At 38.1% G+C, this 20,194-nt stretch overlaps 1 protein-coding gene across 1 annotated transcript in view; it reads right to left on the reverse strand.

Moving 5' to 3' along the window:
* Positions 1-20,194, reverse strand: part of FAM160A1 (family with sequence similarity 160 member A1) — a 273,216-nt gene that overhangs the window by 85,948 nt on the left and 167,074 nt on the right. Inside the window, exon 3 of the mRNA XM_017520081.2 lies at positions 15,845-16,071. Within this exon, the coding sequence (XP_017375570.1) occupies positions 15,845-15,949 (105 nt within the window). The 5' untranslated portion in view covers positions 15,950-16,071. The remainder of the gene's footprint in view (positions 1-15,844; positions 16,072-20,194) is intronic.

A 20,194-nucleotide genomic window follows, 5' to 3' on the forward strand; every position in this document is an offset into this window, starting at 1 on the left:
GTTACAAAGGCAAAAAAAAATCACCCAATACCCTTGAGTTGACATTTTAATAAGGAAGGACTTTGGCTAGCCTCTACCCAGGGAGTACCTGGCCCATTGACTAGTGGCCACAGGACAGCCACTAGACATCCTCTTCTCCTTTGCTGTATGCCTGACTCCAAAATGTACCCACTATCCTGCAACCTCCACCAAGCCCTCCAGGATTCCTTGCATCTAGTGACTTTCCAGGCCAAAGAAACACGAGGACCTGGTTCTCCCCCATCCCTTTGTTCAGGGCCTTACCAACACATCAATAGAATGCAATCACAATACCACATTGGTCCAAAGGGACTCTCTACCTCCACACCACACATTCTCCATTCCCAAAAGTCCCTAACTTCAAGCATCCATATTCCGAAGAACAAAATACATGCCTTATCAGTTCTATAATTTCAAAGTCCATATATTGAGTTTGCTTATGAGAGCTATCTTTACAGCTAGGCCTCAGAGTAAAAACGTAATTATACTTTTCATGTGTGCCCAGATTGTCTAAACGATCTAAAACTGGGGCTGTGCTTTATACATTGATAGTGGAGTGGTAAATTAGCTCAATCTTTCTGGAGAACAATCTGGCAATATGTAATAGAAGCTATAAAATTGTTCCTGCCTTCTGACTTGTTAATCTGACTTTGGGGAAAATGCCCCAAGGAAACAACCCAAAAATAATTTGTTAAAAAATGTTCAATTTTCCAATAATGAAAAAAATATTATTGACTCAAATGGTCAAGAATAAAAGAATTACAATCAAAATGTGTTACGTCACCATACAATAGAGCCATCAAAAATAAACACTAAGTAAATTCATTTTATATCATTAAAATGTAAGTTAAAAAGCAAATACATTGCCAAGTACATATATGATTAAAAGTGAGTCTAAAAAGATATAAATGAGATTTTAAGGCTAGTGAGTTCTTCTTTCCTGTAAGTTTATCTAACTTTGTAACATAAACAGAAACAAAGGTAGACAAAGTAATCATGTACTAATGTCCAAAAAAGACTGAAATCATTGAGTTAAAAACAATTAACAATTAGTGGTCTCTTAAGTCTCAGCAATTTACAAGCAATATAAATTTATAAATATGCATATGTATTTATATATACTATATATGCATACAAATATGTAAGATACAGCAAAAGTCTTTATTTACATAACAATAAATTGTACTTTTCTCATTAATTAACCTTCTTTTATATTATTTATTCCAATTCATTCCTTTACAAACAGACCTCCTTTTTTTTTGGCTATGAAAAACCTTAAAAAGAGAGTTAAGACTTTTATACAGAATGCAAACTGTTTAGCAACTTTTAAACTGATGCATCTTTACCCTCTTTATAGTAATTCCCCTATACTGCCTTCAGATGGAGCAGACACATTTAAGACCCAGGTCTAACCCACTGGTTTTACTGCCTGGAAGATGGGTGTGTTACAACCAAGGTATGTGAGTCATGGAACACACAGGGCTCAGCAAAGTGCTGATTATGCTTGTGTTGCTACACATCCTTAACCTCTCTTCTCAGGACCTTGCCAGGCTACCTCCTTTTCTTTTTCAGGCAGACACACCCATGACCTACTTTTACAAGTGGGCACTGGTGGCTCAACCTTGGAACTAGTTCTTACGTTGGCAGGGAATGCCTAAGAAGCTTCTTGACTAGAGCAAAATTTGCACTGAAATGCCAAAGAATTTCTACCCCAATGTCCCAAGTTTGTTACTCAAATGGTGTCATACTTCTTTCGGTTTCTATAAACTGATCTCTGATCTGACCTGGACTATTCCTTATTTTTTCCTTTTGTGTCCTCTTTTCATATCACTCCCATCAAACTCCAATATTTCTGTATCCCTGATTTCTGTTGCTGCCAGTTCTACCCACTTACCAAAGCTTACCTTCCAGTGCTATGGATGCCACAATTTCATGCTGTTGACAGTGGCTCCCCCTGGCCTGGTCTACTCCTGATTACCAGCTGTCTTACACTGTCAACCTGGCCTCATTTCCCAGACCCGGCTTCTTCTCAGCCATCTAGACTCAGTCTCAGGTATTCAGTTCTGGGAAAACACACACACACACACACACACACACACACACACACACACACACACACAAAATTAAGGGGCCAGAGGGATCTCAGCAGGTGAAAGAAAGCAAGCACACAAAATATACTTTGCAAATATTTCCAAATTATAAAACAAATTTACTTTATTAGGCTGTAAATACCATTTTAAAAACAAATCAACACCTCAGAAAACCCAAACTCATTAATTAAGTAAACCAGCTGAGATCAGAAATAGCAACTTAAATGTTTTGCTGATCATAGCTAGGCACTTGCTGACCTACAAACTTTAACAAACACAGGTGCACGCATGTGCATGTGTGTGTGTATGTGTTTGAGTGCATCACTAGCTTAGATCACATATAGATCCTAAATGCAAAGTATCATAATTCCAAAAAGAAAGAAACACATAAAAATCAACTGAGTAAACAATGGTGCTAAAAATATTGAATTCATAGAGCTATATTTATCCTAATTTCAAAGCCATTTGACTTATTAACGTGAGAATTACTGGGGCTAAATAAGATTAATAAATAGCATATTTCTTTCATTAAATAGTATCAGATACTCCTATCCTAATCCCTAATGATGGCTCCTGTGAGCCAGTGATAACTGGCCTGAATTTCAAATAGGTGCAAATTCTAAATAGGAAATACAAATGCTTTTAAAATGAAAGCTATATATAAATAAAATAATTGTACCTCAACTACAAATGATTACCCTTCAGGATACACACAAGTGTTTCTCTCTCAGGAGACTAGCTTTGATTCCACTTAATATTGTTCTATGTCTTACATACATGCATGTATCAGTAGGTGATTATTTATGCTACCAAAGTTAGAGCCTAGTTATTTTAAGAAAGTCATTTGTGTAAAACTCATACTTCGAAATCCTTTGGAATGCTAAAATAAGGTGGCACTGTGGAAAAAACCAAGTTACTATGCAATATTTTCCATCACACTGAAAGGCAAGATTTAGCTTTCTTAAGCCAAATTCCACTTAATACATCAAATAACTACACAAAAGTTAAGTTTCCATACAGTCATTGTTCATTATTTAACAGCTATGTCTTTCAATATGGAGTATTCCTTGTGCATCTATTTCCACAGGAAGACCTCTACCAAGTCATTTCTTTTCATATTAAGGTAACAGCTTTATAATTCACTTAACACCAGTTAAGTTATAATTCATTTAACACATTATTTAATGTCAGCTCCAGTCCTGAGCTCCAGAGGCTTGCCTAAATCTTGGATAAAACAGTTATGGAAAGGATTTAAGGACAGTAATGATCTAAATAATAATATTTCAAAGAACACTAATTTCAACCACAGCAAAAATTAAACATCACTAAGCACATAATAAGGAGAGTTGCTGATATGTCAACATGCTCAACCATTTTTATTTTATTTTTATTTTTTGAGATGCAGTCTCATTCTGTCACCCAGGCTGGAGTATAATGGCACAACCTCGGCTCACTGCAACCTCCCGCCTCCTGAGTTCAAGCAAGTCTCCTGCCTCAGCCTCTTAAGTAGCTGGAATTATAGGCTTGTGCCACCACGCCCAGCTAATTTCATTATTTTAGGAGAGATCGGTTTTCATCATGTTGGCCAGGCTGGTGACAAACTCCTGACCTCAAGTGGTCTGCCCACCTAGGCCTCCCAAAGTGCTGGGATTGCAGGCTGAGCCACCACGCCTGGCCATACTCAACCACTTTAGAGTCTGATAAAAGTGCAAGTTGATGCCTCGGCCCTCTAACTTAAGAAGTATTGCTTTTGTTCACTTTACCTTCTCTTTCAAGGTTAGGGCTACCAGTAAGGTTTGGAAGATAGAGAACTTTTTGAAATGTTAACAAACACCAATTTAGTAATTAATCAGATTTCTCTAATACTTCTGAACTTTTCATCTCTCAAAGGCTTTACTTAATTTTCCTATCATTTAGTCTACTACAAGGCACAGAGCAAAAGAGTGGAGATGCGCAGAGCAAGGGAATGAGACTAAATACAGTATACATGTCAAATCCATGCATGGATGCTCTAGACATTAGATTCAAGCGACCTGGAGCTCTACACAGGATACCATACCTCAAGCATATTATCTATTTTTCATTATTGTGGGAAGACATTTGACTTAATTAACCAAGCTAGATGGTTCTGTTTTTTCCATCCCTACCCCTCTCCAAGATGAAAAAGGTTACTAAAACTACTGACCTTTCCTCATCTCTCACTATTACTCTATTTGAGCTCTGACATTTTCTTAGCCTAAAAAAATTTTTAAACAGCTTAATTTTAGAGGCTGAAGGTAGGAATAAGTCATTCTGGGCTATTAATTAAGTAGAAGCAAACACAAAAAGGTGCATTTCCAATTGATATTTTTTACTTTAGGTTCTGGGGTACATGTGCAGATCATGCAGGATTGTTGCATAGGTAAATACATGGCAATCTGGTTTGCTGCCTCCATTCCCCCCATCACCTATATCTGGCATTTCTCCACATGTTATCCCTCCTCAACTTCCCCACCCCCCACTGTCTCTCCCCTAGACCCCCGAACACACCCCAGTGTGTGATGCTCCCCTCCCTGTGTCCATCTGTTCTCATTGTTCAACACCCACCTATGAGTGAGAACATTCTGTGTTTGACTTTCTGTTCTTGTGTCAGTTTGCTGAGAATGATGGTTTCCAAATGCATTCATGTCCCCACAAAGGACACAAACTCATTGGTATTTATGGGTGACTAATATCCCATGGTGCCATAGTTTCCTTGTCCAGTCTATTGTAGATGGGCATTTGGGTTGGTTACAAGTCTTTGCTATTGTAAACAGTGCTACTGTGAACATACGTGGGCATGTGGCTTTATAATAGAATGACTTATAATCCTTTGAATATACACCCAGTAATGGGATTGCTGGGTGAAATGGAATTTCTATTTCTAGGTCCTTGAGGAACTGCCACACTGTCTTACAAAAAGGTTGAACTAATTTACAAGCCCACCAACAGTGTAAAAGTGTTCCTATTTCTCCACAGCCTCTCCAGCATCTGTTATCTCCAGATTTTTTAATAATCACCATTCTAACTGGCATGAGATAGTATCTCAAAGTGCTTTTTATTTGCCTTTCTCTAATGACCAGTGATGATGGGCATTTTTTCATATGTTTGTTAGCCTCATATATATTCTTTTGAAAAGTGCCTGTTCATATACTTTGCCCACTTTTGAACAAGTTTGTTTGTTCTTTTCTCGTAACTCTGTTTTAATTCTTTGCAGATTTTGGATATTAGCCCTTTGTCAGATGGGTAGATTGTAAAAAATTTTTCCCATTCTGTTGGTTGCCGATTCACTCTAATGATTGTTTCTTTTGCTGTACAGAAGCTCTGGAGTTTAATTAGATCCCATTTGTCTATTTTGGCTTTTGTTGCCAATACTTTTGATGTTTTAGTCATGAAGTCCTTGCCTATGCCTATGTCCTGAATGGTTTTGCCTAGGTTTTCTTCTACGGTTTTTATGGTGTTAGGTCTTATGGTTAAGTCTTTAATCCATTTGGATTAATTTTAGGGTAAGGTGTCAGGAAAGGGTCCAGTTTCTGCTTTCTGCACATGACTAGCCAGTTTTCCCAACATCATTTATTAAACAGGGAATCCTTTCTCCATTGGTTGTTTTTGTGAGGTTTGTCAAACATGAGATGGTTGTAGATGTGTGGTGTTGCCTCTGAGGTCTCTGTTCTGTTCCATTGGTCTATATCTCTGTTTTGGTACCAGTACCATTCTGTTTTGATTACAGTAGCCTTGTAATATAGTTTAAGTCAAGTAGTGTGATGCCTCCCACTTTGTTCTTTTTGCTTAGGATTGTTTTGGCTATGCAGACTCTCTTTTGGTTCCATATGAAGTTTAAGGTGGTTTGTTCCAGTTCCGTGAAGAAGGTCATTGGTAGCTTGATGGGGACAGCATAGAATGTATAAATTACTTCGGGCAGTATGGCCATTTTCATGATATTGATTCTTCCTAACCGTGAGCATGGAAAGTTTTTCCATCTGTTTGTGTCCTCTCTTATTTTGTTGAGCAGTGGTTTGTAGTTATCCTTGAAGAGGTCTTTACGTTCTTTGTTGTATTCCTAGGTATTTTATTCTCTTTGTGGCAATTGTGAATGGTAGTTCACTCTTGATTTGGCTCTCTGTTAGTCTGTTATTGATGTATAGGAATGCTTGTGATTTTTGCACATTGATTTTGTATCCTGAGACTTTGCTGAAGTTGCTTATCAGTTTCAGGAGATTTTGTGCTGAGACAATGTTGTTTTCTAATTATACAATCACGTTGTCTGCAAAGAGAGGCAATTTACTTCCTCCTTTCCTAATTGAATACCCTTTATTTCTTTTTCTTGCCTGATTGCTCTGGCTAGAACTTCCAATACTATATTGAATAGGAGTGGTCAGAGAGGACATCCTTGTCTAGTGCCAGATTTCAAAGAGAATGCTTCCGGTTTTTGCCTATTCAGTATGATATTGGCTGTGGGTTTGTCATAAATAGCTTTTATTATTTTGAGAAACATTCCGTCAACATCTAGTTTATTGAGAGTTTTTATCATAAAGGGCTGTTGAATTTTGTCAAAGGCCTTCTCTGCATCTATTGAGATAATCATGTGGTTTTTGTCTTTGGTTCTGTTTATGTTGTGAATTACATTTACAGACTTGCATATGTTGAACCAGCCTTGCATCCCCAGGATGAAGCCTACTTGATAGTGATGGATGCGCTTTCTGATGTGCTGTTGAAATCGTTTTGCCAGTATTTTATTGAAGATTTTTGCATCTATGTTCATCATGGATTTTGGCCTGAAGTTTTCTTTTTTGGTTGAGTCTCTGCCGGGTTTTGGTATCAGGATGATGTGGTCTCATTGAATGATTTGGGAAGGATCCCTCTTTTTGGATTGTTTAGAATAGTTTCAGAAGGAGTGGTACCAGCTCCTCTTTGTACATCTCGTAGAATTCGGCTATGAACCCATCTGGAGCTGGGCTTTTTTTGGTTGGTAGGCTATTAATTGCTGCCTCAATTTCAGCCCTTGTTATTGCTCTATTTAGGGTTTCAACTTCTTCCTGGTTTAGGCTTGGGAGAATGCAAGTGTCCAGGAATTTATCCATTTCTTCCAGGCTTACTGGTTTACATACATAGAGTTGTTTGTAGTAATCTCTGATGGTAGTTTGTATTTCTGTGAAATTGGTAGTAATATCACCTTTATTGTTTTTTATGGCATCTATTTGATTCTTCTCTCTTCTCTTATTAATCTGGCTAGCAGTCTGTCTATTTTTCAAAAATCAGCTCCTGGATTTATTGATTTGTTGAAGGGTTTTTTTGTGGCTCTATCTCCTTCAGTTCTCCTCTAATCTTAGTTATTTCTTATTTTTGGCTAGCTTTTGAGTGTTTTTGATCTTGCTCCTCTAGCTATTTCAAATTCTGATGATAGGATTTCGATTTTAGATCTTTCCTCACTTCTCATGTGGGCATTACTGCTATCAATTTCCCTCTAGACACTACTTTAAATGTGTCCCAGAGATTCTGGTATATTGTATCTTTGTTCTCTTTGGTTTCGAAGAACAACTTTATTTCTGCCTTTATTTCATTGTTTATCCAGTCAACATTCAGGATCTAGTTGTTCAGTTTCCATGAAGTTGTGTGGTTCTGAGTTAGTTTCTTAATTCTGAGTTCTAATTTGATTGCACTGTGGTCTGAGAAACTGTTATGATTTTTGTTCTTTTGCATTTGCTGAGGAGTGATTTACTACCAATTATGTCATCAATTTTAGAGTAGGTGCAATGTGGTGTCGAGAATAATGTATATTCCATGAATTTGGGGTGAAGAGTTCTGTAAATGTCTATTAGGTTTGCTTGGTCCAGATCTGAGTTCAAGTCCTGATATCCTTGTTAATTTTCTGTCTCCTTGATCTAATACTGACAGTGGAGTGTTAAAGACTTCCACTATTATTGTGTGGGAGTGTAAGTCTCTTTGTAGACCATTAGGAACTTGCTTTACGTATATGGGTGCTCCTGTATTGGGTGCCTATATATTTAGGATCATTAGCTCTTCTTGTTGCATTCATCCTTTTACCATTATGTAATGCCCTTCTTTGTCTCTTTTGGTCTTTGTTGGTTTAAAGTCCATTTTATCAGAGACCTGGATTGCAACTCCTGCTTTTTTTTTTTTTTGCTCTCCATTTGCTTGATAAATCTTCCTCCATCCCTCTATTTTGAGCCTATGAGTGTCCTTGCATGGGTTTCCTGAATACAGCACAACAATGGGTCTTGACTTTTTATCCAATTTGTTAGTCTATGTCTTTTGATTGGGGCATTTAGACCATTTAGATTTAAGGTTAATATTGTTATGTGTGAATTTGATCCTGCCATTTTGAGGCTATTAAAATAGCCTTGATTTGCCCATTAGTTGATGCAGTTTCTTCAGTGTGTCGATGGTCTTTACCATTTGGTATGTTTTTTCAGTGGCTGGTACTGGTTGTTCCTTTCCATGTTTAGTGCTTCTTTCAGGAGCTCTTGTAAGGCAGGCCTGGTGGTGATGAAATCTCTGAGCAATTGTTTGTTCATAAAGGATTTTATTTCTCCTTCGCTTCTGAAGCTTAGTTTGGCTGGATATGAAATTCTAGGTTGAAAGTTTTTTCTTTAACAATGTTGAAAATTGGCCCCCACTCACTTCTGCCTGTAGGGTTTCTGCCAAGGGATCCACTGTGAGTCTGATGGGCTTCCCTTTGTAGGGAACCTGACCTTTCTCTCTGGCTGTCCTTAGCATTTTTTCCTTCATTTCAACCCTGGTGAATTTGATAATTATGTGCCTTGGGGGTGCTCTTCTTGACGAATACCTTTGTGGTGTTCTCTGTATTTCCTGGACTTAAATCTTGGCCTGCCTTGCTAGATTGGGGAAGATCTCCTGGATAAATATCCTGAAGAGTGTTTTCCAGGTTGGATTCATTCTCTCTGTCACATTCAGGTATACCTATCAAATGTAGACTATGTCTTTTCACATAATCCCATATTTCCTGGAGGCTTTGTTCATTTCTTTTTACTCTTTTTTCCTCTAATCTTGCCTTCTCATTTTATTTCATTGAGTTGATCTTCAATCTCTCATATCCTTTCTTCTACTTGATCAATTCAGCTATTGAAACTTGTGTATGCTTCACAAAGTTCTCATGCTGTGTTTTTCAGCCACATCAAGTCATTTATATTCTTCTCTAAGCTGGTTATTCTAGTTAGCACTTCATCTAACCTTTTTTCAAGGGTCTTAGTTTCCTCACATTGGGTTAGAACATGTTCTTTTAGCTCAGAGAAGTTTGTTATTACCAACTTCTGAAGCCTGCTTTTGTCAATTCATCAGACTCATTCTACATCCAGCTTTGATCCCTTGCTGATGAGGAGCTGTGATCCCTTGGAGGAGAGGCGTTCTGGTTTTGGGTGTTTTCATCCTTTTTGTGTTGGTTTCTTCCCATCTTTGTGGATTTATCTACCTGTGGTCTTTGTAGTTGGTAACTTCTGGATAGGTTCTCTGCGTGGATGTCCTTTTTGTTGATGTTGAAGCTATTTCTATTTTTTAGTTTTCCTTCTAACAGTCAGGCCCGTCTGCTGCAGGACTGCTAGAAGTCCACTCAAGACCCTGCTCGCCTGGGGATCACCTGCTGGGGCTGCAGAAAAGTAAAGGTTGCTGCCAGTTTCTTTTCCTGTTATCTTCGTCCCAGAAGGGTATCTGCCAGATGTCAGCCTGAGCTCTCCTTTATGACATGTCTCTTTGGATATACAGGGGTCGGGGAACTGCTTGAGGAGACAGTCTGTCCCTTATAGGAGCTCAAGTGCTGTGCTGGGAGCTCCATTGTTCCATTCAGGGCTGCTAGGCAGGTACATTTAAGTCTGCTGCAGTGGAACTCATAATTGTCTCTTTTCCCAGGTGCTCTGTCCTGGGAAAGTTGGGCTTTATTTATAAGTTCCTGACATGCTGCTGTCTTTTTTCAGAGACGCCCTGTCCAGCAAGGAGGTAGTCTAGTCACAGTCTGCCAGCAGAGGCATTGCTGAGCTGCCGCAGGCTCTGCGCAGCTGCTGTGTAAACTTCCTTGTGGTTTTGTTTACAGAGGTGCACTTAGAACTGTCTCGGTAATGCTGGTCTGCTTCAGTAATGGCGGACTGCCTCAGTAATGGTGGACTGCCTCAGGAATGGCAGATTGCCTCGGTAATGGCGGACTGCCTCGGTAGTGGTGGACTGCCTTGGTAATAGCTGATGCCCTTCCCCCTACCGAGCTGGACCGTCCTGGGTCAGGCTGCACTTGCTGGGAATCTCTCAATCCAGAGCATTGCAGATTGCTGGTCTTGGTGGGGATGGGATCCACTGAGCCAGATCACCTGGCTCCCTGTTTCAGCCCCCTCTTTTTCAATTGAATGGACAGCTCTGTCTCCCACACATTCCAGGTGCCAGTTGAAACGGTCACCCATATTTGTGTGAGCTTTTGTGTGGAAAACCACAGTGCCAGCTGAAACAGCTGTGCTGGAAACTCGTGACACTTCTCAGCCTGGGAATCTCCTGGTCTGTAGGCAGTAAAAACTCATTCGGAAATGCGATGATCACTCACCCTCTGTGCCATTCTTGCTGGGAACTGCACTCCAGAGCTGTTCCTATTCGGCCATCTTGGATCCTCTCCAATTGATCTTTTTAACCCACCTCCTCTGTTCTTCTAGCTCTAAGGGCAGTCACCATTTGGAATTCAATGCTTAAAAGGAGCAGATGAGAACGAATAGAGCAAGGTCCATGAAGCTTCAGAAAGTATAACTGTGCCATCAAAAACAACTAGTGTAGAGAATTTAATGCACATGGCAGTCTAGTTGAATAGTTTATTGCCTGGTGGACAAATGCTTCTTACTATTTCTGTACGCTCTTCCATTCAGAAAAAAAAACAAAGATGCAAAGGCAAGAGATAAAAACAATAGTCTACCAGATTATAAACTGTTCATATAGACTATTATAAAAGTTAAACACATACATGCACTCTTCCCGATCATCTAATGCAAGTCCAAAGATCTTGCCGGTGACAAATTATACAATTAATTATTTGATTAATTGTATAATTATATTAATTATTTAACTGTTTTTAAATTCGTGTATGTAGAAAGCTATTAATTATAAAATTAAATTAATTGTATAATTACCATATTAATTATTAAATTGCTTTTAAATTAGTGTATGTTGAAAACTGTTTCCTAAGTTGCCTAGTCTTTTACACTTGTATTTCATACTGACTGCCTTTCAGTTCAATATTTTATTGAACATCTACTGTATGTCACACTCTGTTCTGGGCAGTGGGGATATAAGTTACAAATGGCCTCCGATCTTGAGGCGCTTGTAATGAGTTTGTGAAGAAGATACTGTATATGTAATTTTAATAAAAGGTGGTTGAATTATACACAGTGGCACCTATCTGTAGTCCCAGCTACTTGGCAGACTGAGGGAGCAGAATCTCTTGAGCCAGGAGTTCAAGGCCGTAGTGAGTTGTAATCGCACCTGCGAATAGCCACTGCACTCCAGTGCAACACAGCGAGACTCTGTCTCTAAAAATATAAGTAACTAAATTAAACGCTGGTTGGTGTAACAGCGATAGAATACTCAGGTTAATGCTGGAACATGGAGTGGAAGCATGAAAGAGGGCAGGGAAGGTTTCCTAGAGCAAATGATGCCTCAAATGAGGCCTGTAGTAGGTCAGGCATTTAACCAGTGGGAGAAATATTTCAGGCAGAAAGAAGAACAGGTGCCTAAGGCACAGAGGACTGAAACAGCATGATGGACACTGCCCAGGAGAGGGGTGGCTAGGAACCCCAGGCAACTTTGCATTTTTGGAGATTAAATGAGAAGCAGACAGTAACAGAAGTCAGGACATAACAAATTCTGTGTGACATCCTGGTGTGCAGGTGGCCAGATGCCACTGAAAGGTTCAACTAGAGGAATGAACCAGACAGATCTGGGTTTGAGATTCATCACTCTGGCAGCTTATGGCACAGGATGGGATCTCAGAAGGTGAGAAGTCAGGGGCTACTTTCTATAGCCCAGACTCTTCAGTGTCACTATCAGGAATGCAACCATTCCTGAAAGTCTATTAAAGAATGATTCTGGGGGTGCCATGAGATCAGCGGACCCAGAAACAGTTTGGAACCTCAACTGGACCACTGGGCCATTTAAGGTCTCTCCCCTGGCAACTCCCCTGAATCACAGATTGCTTGGATAATGGTTGTTTGTATACTAGCTGCCTCTGACAAGCTCTAAGGTTTAAGTGGGCAAGCAGATCTTTTCCTCCATCGATGTTTGCTTTTTAACTCAAGCTCTGCAATAGAAGCTATTAACAAATAGCAGAACAGAACCTGTCAAATACATAAGTTCAATTTGTTCTTATGTCTCCTCCTAACAAATAGAATTTGGGATACCACAGGCTTTTGTTGCCTTCACTTTTTCCTAATTTAACATTTAAAAAATGTAAACTGGGCAGGTAAGGGAGCACCTGAGTAAATAAAATGCTTTCCAGCTTTGTCTATGAATAATTCCCTACCTGCCTTACAGGTTTTTCTCAAGTTGCCTCAGGGGAGCCCAGGGGCTACAGTCACAGTAGGCCTAGGAGTCTGAGCTCCTTTCCAATTCTCTGCAACTCCTCTTCACCCACCCCAGCCCAACAACTCACAGCCAAGAGCTAATGTAAGAATTTCCAAAACAACACATAAATAGCCTTCATTCTCACCAACTGAAGATCTCATTTCTTATCTCACTCTTGGTCTTACATCTCTTGCTTGGCTCTGATTTTTTTTGCCTTCCCCTCTTTTATGTTTACCATCCAAAAAAGCTAAAATTAAGCATTTGTTCCCAGTATCCACTCTCTGAAATATTATTTTCCTGCCTGTCATCAAAACCTTCCTTTTCCATAGCCAACCTAGCAAAATCTCACCTTCTCCATTCCCAGGCCATTTCCAGCCATAATAGCCCCTTTTCTTGACTTAATTCCTGTAATCACGGTTATTCATTTTGTAATAATTTCCTGCAATGTCATCTGAATTAGCTTATACTTTTTTAAAAGCCAAAACCTATGCTTATACATTCTCAAGTCCTATCTGTGATGCCTACAGTGACATGCCTGGAGTGTGGGCTCAGTAAACCTCCATTGAACAATCTCACTTGGACACTCACATAAATTTCTTCAACCAGTATTTTCATTCATAAAGATAACAGAAAGGCCCTCAAGAGCCTCTGTAGGCAGAGACTGAGAGCATTTCCCAGATTTATTTAAAAGGAAAATTCAAGGCCTAAAAAAGGTTAAAAACACCTGCCCAAAGGTAAAAAAAAATGGCTGAGCCAACAATAGGACCATGACTGTCCCCACTTTACAAAAGAAAATACTTAACAACTAAACACCATCCCCTCTGACAAAGTTATCCTTACCTGCAGCTCAAGACTAGTCTGCACTGAGAGTACTATATATCTACACTGTGCTTCAGAGAACCCAAAACATCTGATAATGCTGAAGTCTTTCGTATTGGTTATGGAAATGAATGATATGATTCTGGGACCAATAATTAATCTTTTAACAATGTGAAAGAGTACTGACATATTCCTCATGTTTGGAGAAAGCCTGCCTGGGACAGAGTCTGACAGGGCAGATGACCCACCTACATATAATCAAGAAGTTGATAATATATCATGTCTTTGGAAAGTGGCACAGAATACTAAATGGATCATATCAGAGTTACCCCAGCAGAAATGATTATAATCAAAGGTATTATGCACAAACAAACAAAATGGGGCTGGGAGCAAAGATTATGTAGTAAGATAGACTTTCTCAGCCTAATGAAATGACCGGAGCTGAAAATGTTCTCAATTACAAACATATGCCTGCCAGGCACGGTGGCTCCCACCTGTAATCCCAGCACTTTGGGAGGCCAAGGTGGGTACACCACACAGTCAGGAGTTAGAGACCAGCCTGGCTAACATGGTGAAACCCCATCTCTACTAAAAATACTAAAATCAGCCAGGCATGATGGCAGATGCCTGTAATCCCAGCTACTCAGGAGGCTGAGGCAGGAAAGCTGCTTGAACCTGGGAGGTGGAGGTTGCAGTGAGCTGAGATCATGCTACTGCACTCCAGCCTGGGCAACAGGGCAAGAATCTGTCTCAAATATGTGTGTGTGTGTGTGTGTGTGTGTGTGTGTGTGTGTGTGTGTGTGTATATATATATATATATATATATATATATATATATATATGAGATTATGTACTAATGGATTTTTTAAATGAGCACAAATAAATTAGTAATCATACATGTACTAATATACAAATATATAATGTACATTTTAAACACAAAACAGAAACTTGTAAAAGGTAAAGACAGAAACAGACCTTCTAAAATATTCTTCCTACACCCAATGGACTACTGGGCTCATTCCTTAGGATTTGCCACCTCACTTTGGAGCCACTGCTTTAAAATATTTATAAAAGTGCAAAGCCAAACGTTATTACTCTGATTATCTGGAAAACTCCAAAATTACTTTCTTCCCTAAACTAAATAAAACATATGTGCCCTAAGGTCCATAGCAAATCCATTAAAATTCTAACAGTAAAAAGTCAGAGAATGCACAAAAAAATCATCTAAGGTTCATACTGGATAGTAACAAAAAGCTACAAAATATAAACGGCTCAGAAGCGAATTGGTTTTGTTCGTTTTTGATCTGAACTGTGTCCCCTATAATTGTGATTTACATGGTCAGTGCTTTAACCCATGTGCTATTTCCGGCCACAGGAAGGAACTGGGTATTCATTAAAAAGCTGTCATATAAATAGCCACTTACCAGCTCACCTGGGGAGTGCAATGTTGGGCAAGTAGTAAAGAATGCCAATTTTATTTAGTTTACTACTTGTAAACTCCCTAAGGAAAGGGGCGGGCTAGTAAATTTTCTGAACATTCAACCCTTAATTATCCACACAGCAGATCAGAGAAGTCAAAGTAGTAATCAAAAAAATTTCTATAATCACTTTGTAATGAAGACATATATTCAGGTACAGTCAGGCATTTTTCATTAAATTACACAAAGACCACCAGCCCCAAAAAAGTAGAGCACAGAGGTCAAACACATGGATTTTGGAGTCAAGGGACCAAAGCCTAAGTAATGGCTGAGTAACTTACTAGTTGTATAACCTTAATCAAGTTATTTAACCTCAGTAATTTTGCATTTCCTCATCTGTAAAATGAGGAAGCTAACACTAGCTACCTTATAGGTTTGTGGAGAAGATTAAATGATATAAGGCATTTGAAGTACTCAACAGAGTACTTGGTAAATGTTTAATAAATGTGTATTTTAGTATTATTAGAGCTTAAGAACTGGATGGAAATCAGCAGGGAAGAGAGAAAGAGAGAGGACATAATTATGGTCAAGTATATTGCAAAGCAATATAAAAGGCACTTTAAGGAACAACTGCTGTTCTTCTAAAAATATCCAAGGAACAGGCATGTACCCTAATTGCTTTTGAGAAAACCATGGTTTTTGACCCGTTACCTGCTCTAGGAAAGCAAGAAGAAAAAGTTACTTTTCTTCCTATCTGAAAGAGTTTCCCTCCCTATGTTTCTAGAAATTTAGTTACCTATCACAGAGGTAGGAAACCCTGATTCAGTGTGATGGAGGCCCCTGGGGCTACTGAGACTAGCAAAAAAAAAAAAAAAAAAAAAAAAAAAAAAAAAAAAAAAAGTGAAATTCATACATTACCTGTGCCCAGTGGTTTTTAAATACAATCATGCATGTTTCTGGGTCAACTCCCTGTAGGCTCACAGCCTGCTGGAGTTTGCTTTCTGTCGAAACTGATGACATCATAAACCTTCATAAATCAATGCTTCTAAGTCATATTTAATTTTCATTAAAATTTGGTAAGCAGTCACTAACTTTCAAGTTCGAGAAATGTAACTTCTTTGCATTTCATTGTCACCTTCCAAAACCTGTAATGGCAATAACAAAAAAATTAATTTTACTATGTTTATAAATTAAAAAGGACACTGCCTATTAAATTTAAATCAAAGCATAGACATTCTCAAAGTCCAACACAGAAAAAAAAATCTACAAAACAGATATTATACTCAATCTAAAGGCTCTTCTATTTTCTCCCACTTTGCTACTAAAAATACAAAATAATAATGCTGCCTAAGCTACATGAATAAATGAAACAATTATTGGGTTTCTTCTCTCCACTATAACCAACCATAGCCCCCAAAATTACTATTCTAAATTGCTCAAATCTAGTTTCTAGAATCAAGTGAGAAACTATTAGGTTGGTCCAAAAGTAACTGCGGTTTTTGCCATTGAAGTTAATGACAAAAACCACAATTATTTTTGCTTCAACCTATTATGATAACAATGTTTGCAGAGTTTAAAAACACCCAGTAACAGGAAAAGCATGAGTTAGCAGCAAGACAGACAAATGGCTTGATGTAACTTGGGGATGGTATTATAAAACAGCACCCAGATTTCTGAGTCTAATATGATTGAATATTTTTTTAAAATCAATGGCTGCCAGAATTGAAAGGATTCTCAATCATTTTTTGGCTATAAACTAGGTTAAAGTTTCTAGCTCGTCTGAAAAATAATAGAATTCCAAGTAACCTTGACAAATCAGAGATAGAAATGATCCATCAAAAACAAGATATTGTTTATTAGATGTGAGTGCAAGGTAGCACACTTACAAATGAAAAATGAAACACAGATAAAATACGAAGAAATTCTGACTACAAGAGAGCAAGTAGGGGAAAAAAGAAATTGGGGTCATAGAGTGTACGGTGAATATGATCCAGTTGTGTGGCGCTAACTGACGAAAGCAGTAAGACAGTGGTATTGTCTCACTAGTTTGATTAGCCCATAAAAGGACTGGGTATAATTCAAAATATTATTTTTTTAGTGTACAGATTGGGAAGAGTTCAGAAAAAAAGTAATTACCAGAACCCTGGAAAACAAAAGCCATAAAAAAAGTTTGCAGACTTGTAAGACCAAAAGAAAACAAGGGGTAGCCATTTTCAACAGAGTAATATGAAGGGTGTTACAAGGAGAACACCAATTGGCTGTTCCTCCCTACAAACTAAGATGGGAGGAAGTGGGCTTCAGAGGAGACTTAGGGGTTAAGCTCCTTGTGGGAAGTAGAATTAAACACTGGAAAATAGTTAAAGAGTATTTAAAACAGCACTTCTGTTAATAGGAGGGCAACTATTCAACATGAAAGGTCTTAGAAAGAATTTTTAGGATATAAGAGCAGAACGCTTCCAAAAATAGTTCTGAGAAAAGAAACATTTTTTAAGAAGAATGGAAGAGGATTAAGGTATACAGAAAGGACAGCCTATTAGAAGAAGTACACAAATCACATACTCAAGGAAAATTGCCTGTGTGTTTCTTCTATAACTGTATTTTACTATTAAAATTGAATTCCCCAAACTAAAATTCCAAATAATACAAACTTGTTTCAAATGGACATCGTTCACTGCCAACCATGGCCCTTTGCTACTATAGGGTCGATCTGGTGTTTCAAAAATCAGGAGTGGCTACCCACATATGCAGAGTCTGCATTCTCCCGTCCCCACAGTCCCTGCCACCACTCCCTGTGATCTTACTGCCAGAACTTTCACCTCATTCAGGTTACCTCACTAGCCTTTATAAGGATTTACATTTACAGCCTTCTTTTAAGTGATAAGAGGCAAAACAAGATTCTGAATCAACTTCCTCATTATTCTACACACTACATTTCTGTGAAAATGTCAAGGCCTTCTATTTATGTTACATATAGATAATAATGAAGAAAATCAAAGTTTTGGGTTATCCCAGGGATTGAAAAACTCTAAGACTCAGATTCCTTCCAGCTCCAAAATTCAAAGATTCTTCTTCAAAGGTATGAAACAAACATACATCATGCCAATTGCTTCTAAATCCAAACAGAAACACATGCTAAGATGCTTTAAGTTCGTTTTCAAAAGGAATTTACATGCAATCTTCTCAGAAATGGCAAGAAGACAGTATATACAGGATAAACTGCCACTGTCATGAGCTTACTAGTTTCCTGTTGTTGCTGTTTGTCAGTTGTTGTTGTTGTTGTTTTAGAGACAGGGTCTCGATCTGTCGCCCAGGCTGAAGTGCAGGTGGCATCATAGCCTTGAACTCCTGGGCACAAGCAATTCTCCTGCCTCAGTCTCTCGACTAGCTGGGACTACAGGCATGTGCCACCACACCTGACCAATTTTTTTTCATTTTTTGAACAGACAGGGTCTCCCTATGTTGCCTAGGCTGGTTTTGAACGCCTTCTCTCAAGCAATCCTCCCGCTTTGGCTTTCCAAAGGGCTAGGATTACAGGCATGAGCCACCATGTGCAGCACAAGTTAGTTTTGTTAGAAAGAGAATATAAATCTCTGTATTCCTATTCCAAGGCTCTTTCCAGGAAACTATATTCTCCTTTCTAAGGGCTATAATCTCTGGCCCTGTTTTCTAAAGGAATTTGTCACTCTTCTAAGAAAAGTACATCTCATTTGGTTTATTCATATTGAACATACTTTTGAAGCAGATGCCTAAAGAATCAAAATGTGTCATGAATGCAGAAACTACAATATAAAGAACACTTGAGAGAAGAGAAAGAATGAGGCAAGTCAAACAAGCTAAGTTTGAGAAGGAAACAACTATGCCAGATGATCCTACAAATGAAAATACTACCCAGCACACCCAGAGAACAAAAAGTTGGATATTTTCATATTCTCTCTCTCTCTCTCTCTCTCTCTCTCTCTCTGTCTCTGTCTCTCTGTCTCATTCTATGTTACAGTATTAAAACACTGGCATGTCAACAAGGCAGTATATTAATAAAACTGAAAGAGATAGATCCATATTTATGACAGATATATAAGGGCATATTTCCTCAAGCACCAAGGTTTTGCAACACACTGCATTTTCCTGTTATCGGTCTTTACTTTTTTCCTTTTTTGTAGCCATTCCAAGCTTTTTATTAAACTCTCAAATCACAGCTAAAAGTCCCAAATGAAGAACAGAGGACAGAATGAAGCCAAAAGCTCTAAGTAGGTAAAAGGGCTGCAGTCACTAAATGTGAGACTGTCATGAATATGACATCATCAGACATTTTTCCTTTCTTTTCCTCTGCACTCTTCAGTCTAAGGTATATGATGCTGAAAATGTTTTGAGTAAACCCTGCCACTCTTGGTACACAACCAGTCTGTTCTTCCCGTAAATACATACATGTACATTGACTCAAGTTTCATGCCTTAGACAGAGCTCTACAAACCATTTAGATGCCAAGGAGTGATATTTTTAACCTTTCTTTAAACAAACCACCAACACAAAAAAATGTCCAAAGAACTCTGCAACAGTGGGTGCATGTGGGTGTGTGGTGTGGTTGAGTTTTTTAGTTGGAGGAATGGGCAAGAAAGAGATGAGCTGTCAAAATATATATACACAGCTTGATATTTCAGTATAAATTCTATACTGCAAAGATAGAGCTGACTATAGACATTATTAAGTGGCCATATTTATATCTCATTAATATAATTAATATAATACTTTCCATCAATAAGGAAAAAAAATTCTATTAAGTGTTGTTAGGGATAACTGGCCTAAGAATTATATCTATTTTTATTTGCTTTTTTCAAAAGCATATTTTTTTATTTGACTATGAAAAAAGCAAAGCATAAGCTTCCACATTACAGAATTATAAAATATACCATATAATCATAAAAGTTCAGATTCTAACCATCTAAATCACATCTCTTTCCCAATGTGAAAATTTCTTCATTTTTTTCCAATGTAAAAACTTCATTCTCAGATAGAAATCTTACCCAATTGCAGACTCTTTGGAAAACTACAATAATTAGAAAAGCTAAAAATATGTCAAAATCACACTTTTTCCTGAACTATCAATAACTCTATTTTTTATATATCCTTCTCTCACCATCACACTAAACTCAAATCATAAACATTGTGGCATTTATTTAAATACTATCTCATACAATCCTTCAATTATTTTATCTATTTAAATAAATATCCTTTAATAATGAATTTTTTTTAATTCTTTTTTTTTTTTTTTTT

The sequence above is a fragment of the Cebus imitator genome, unplaced genomic scaffold (assembly GCF_001604975.1).
Source record: "Cebus imitator isolate Cc_AM_T3 unplaced genomic scaffold, Cebus_imitator-1.0 Scaffold800, whole genome shotgun sequence".
NCBI classification, from domain to species: domain Eukaryota; kingdom Metazoa; phylum Chordata; class Mammalia; order Primates; family Cebidae; genus Cebus; species Cebus imitator.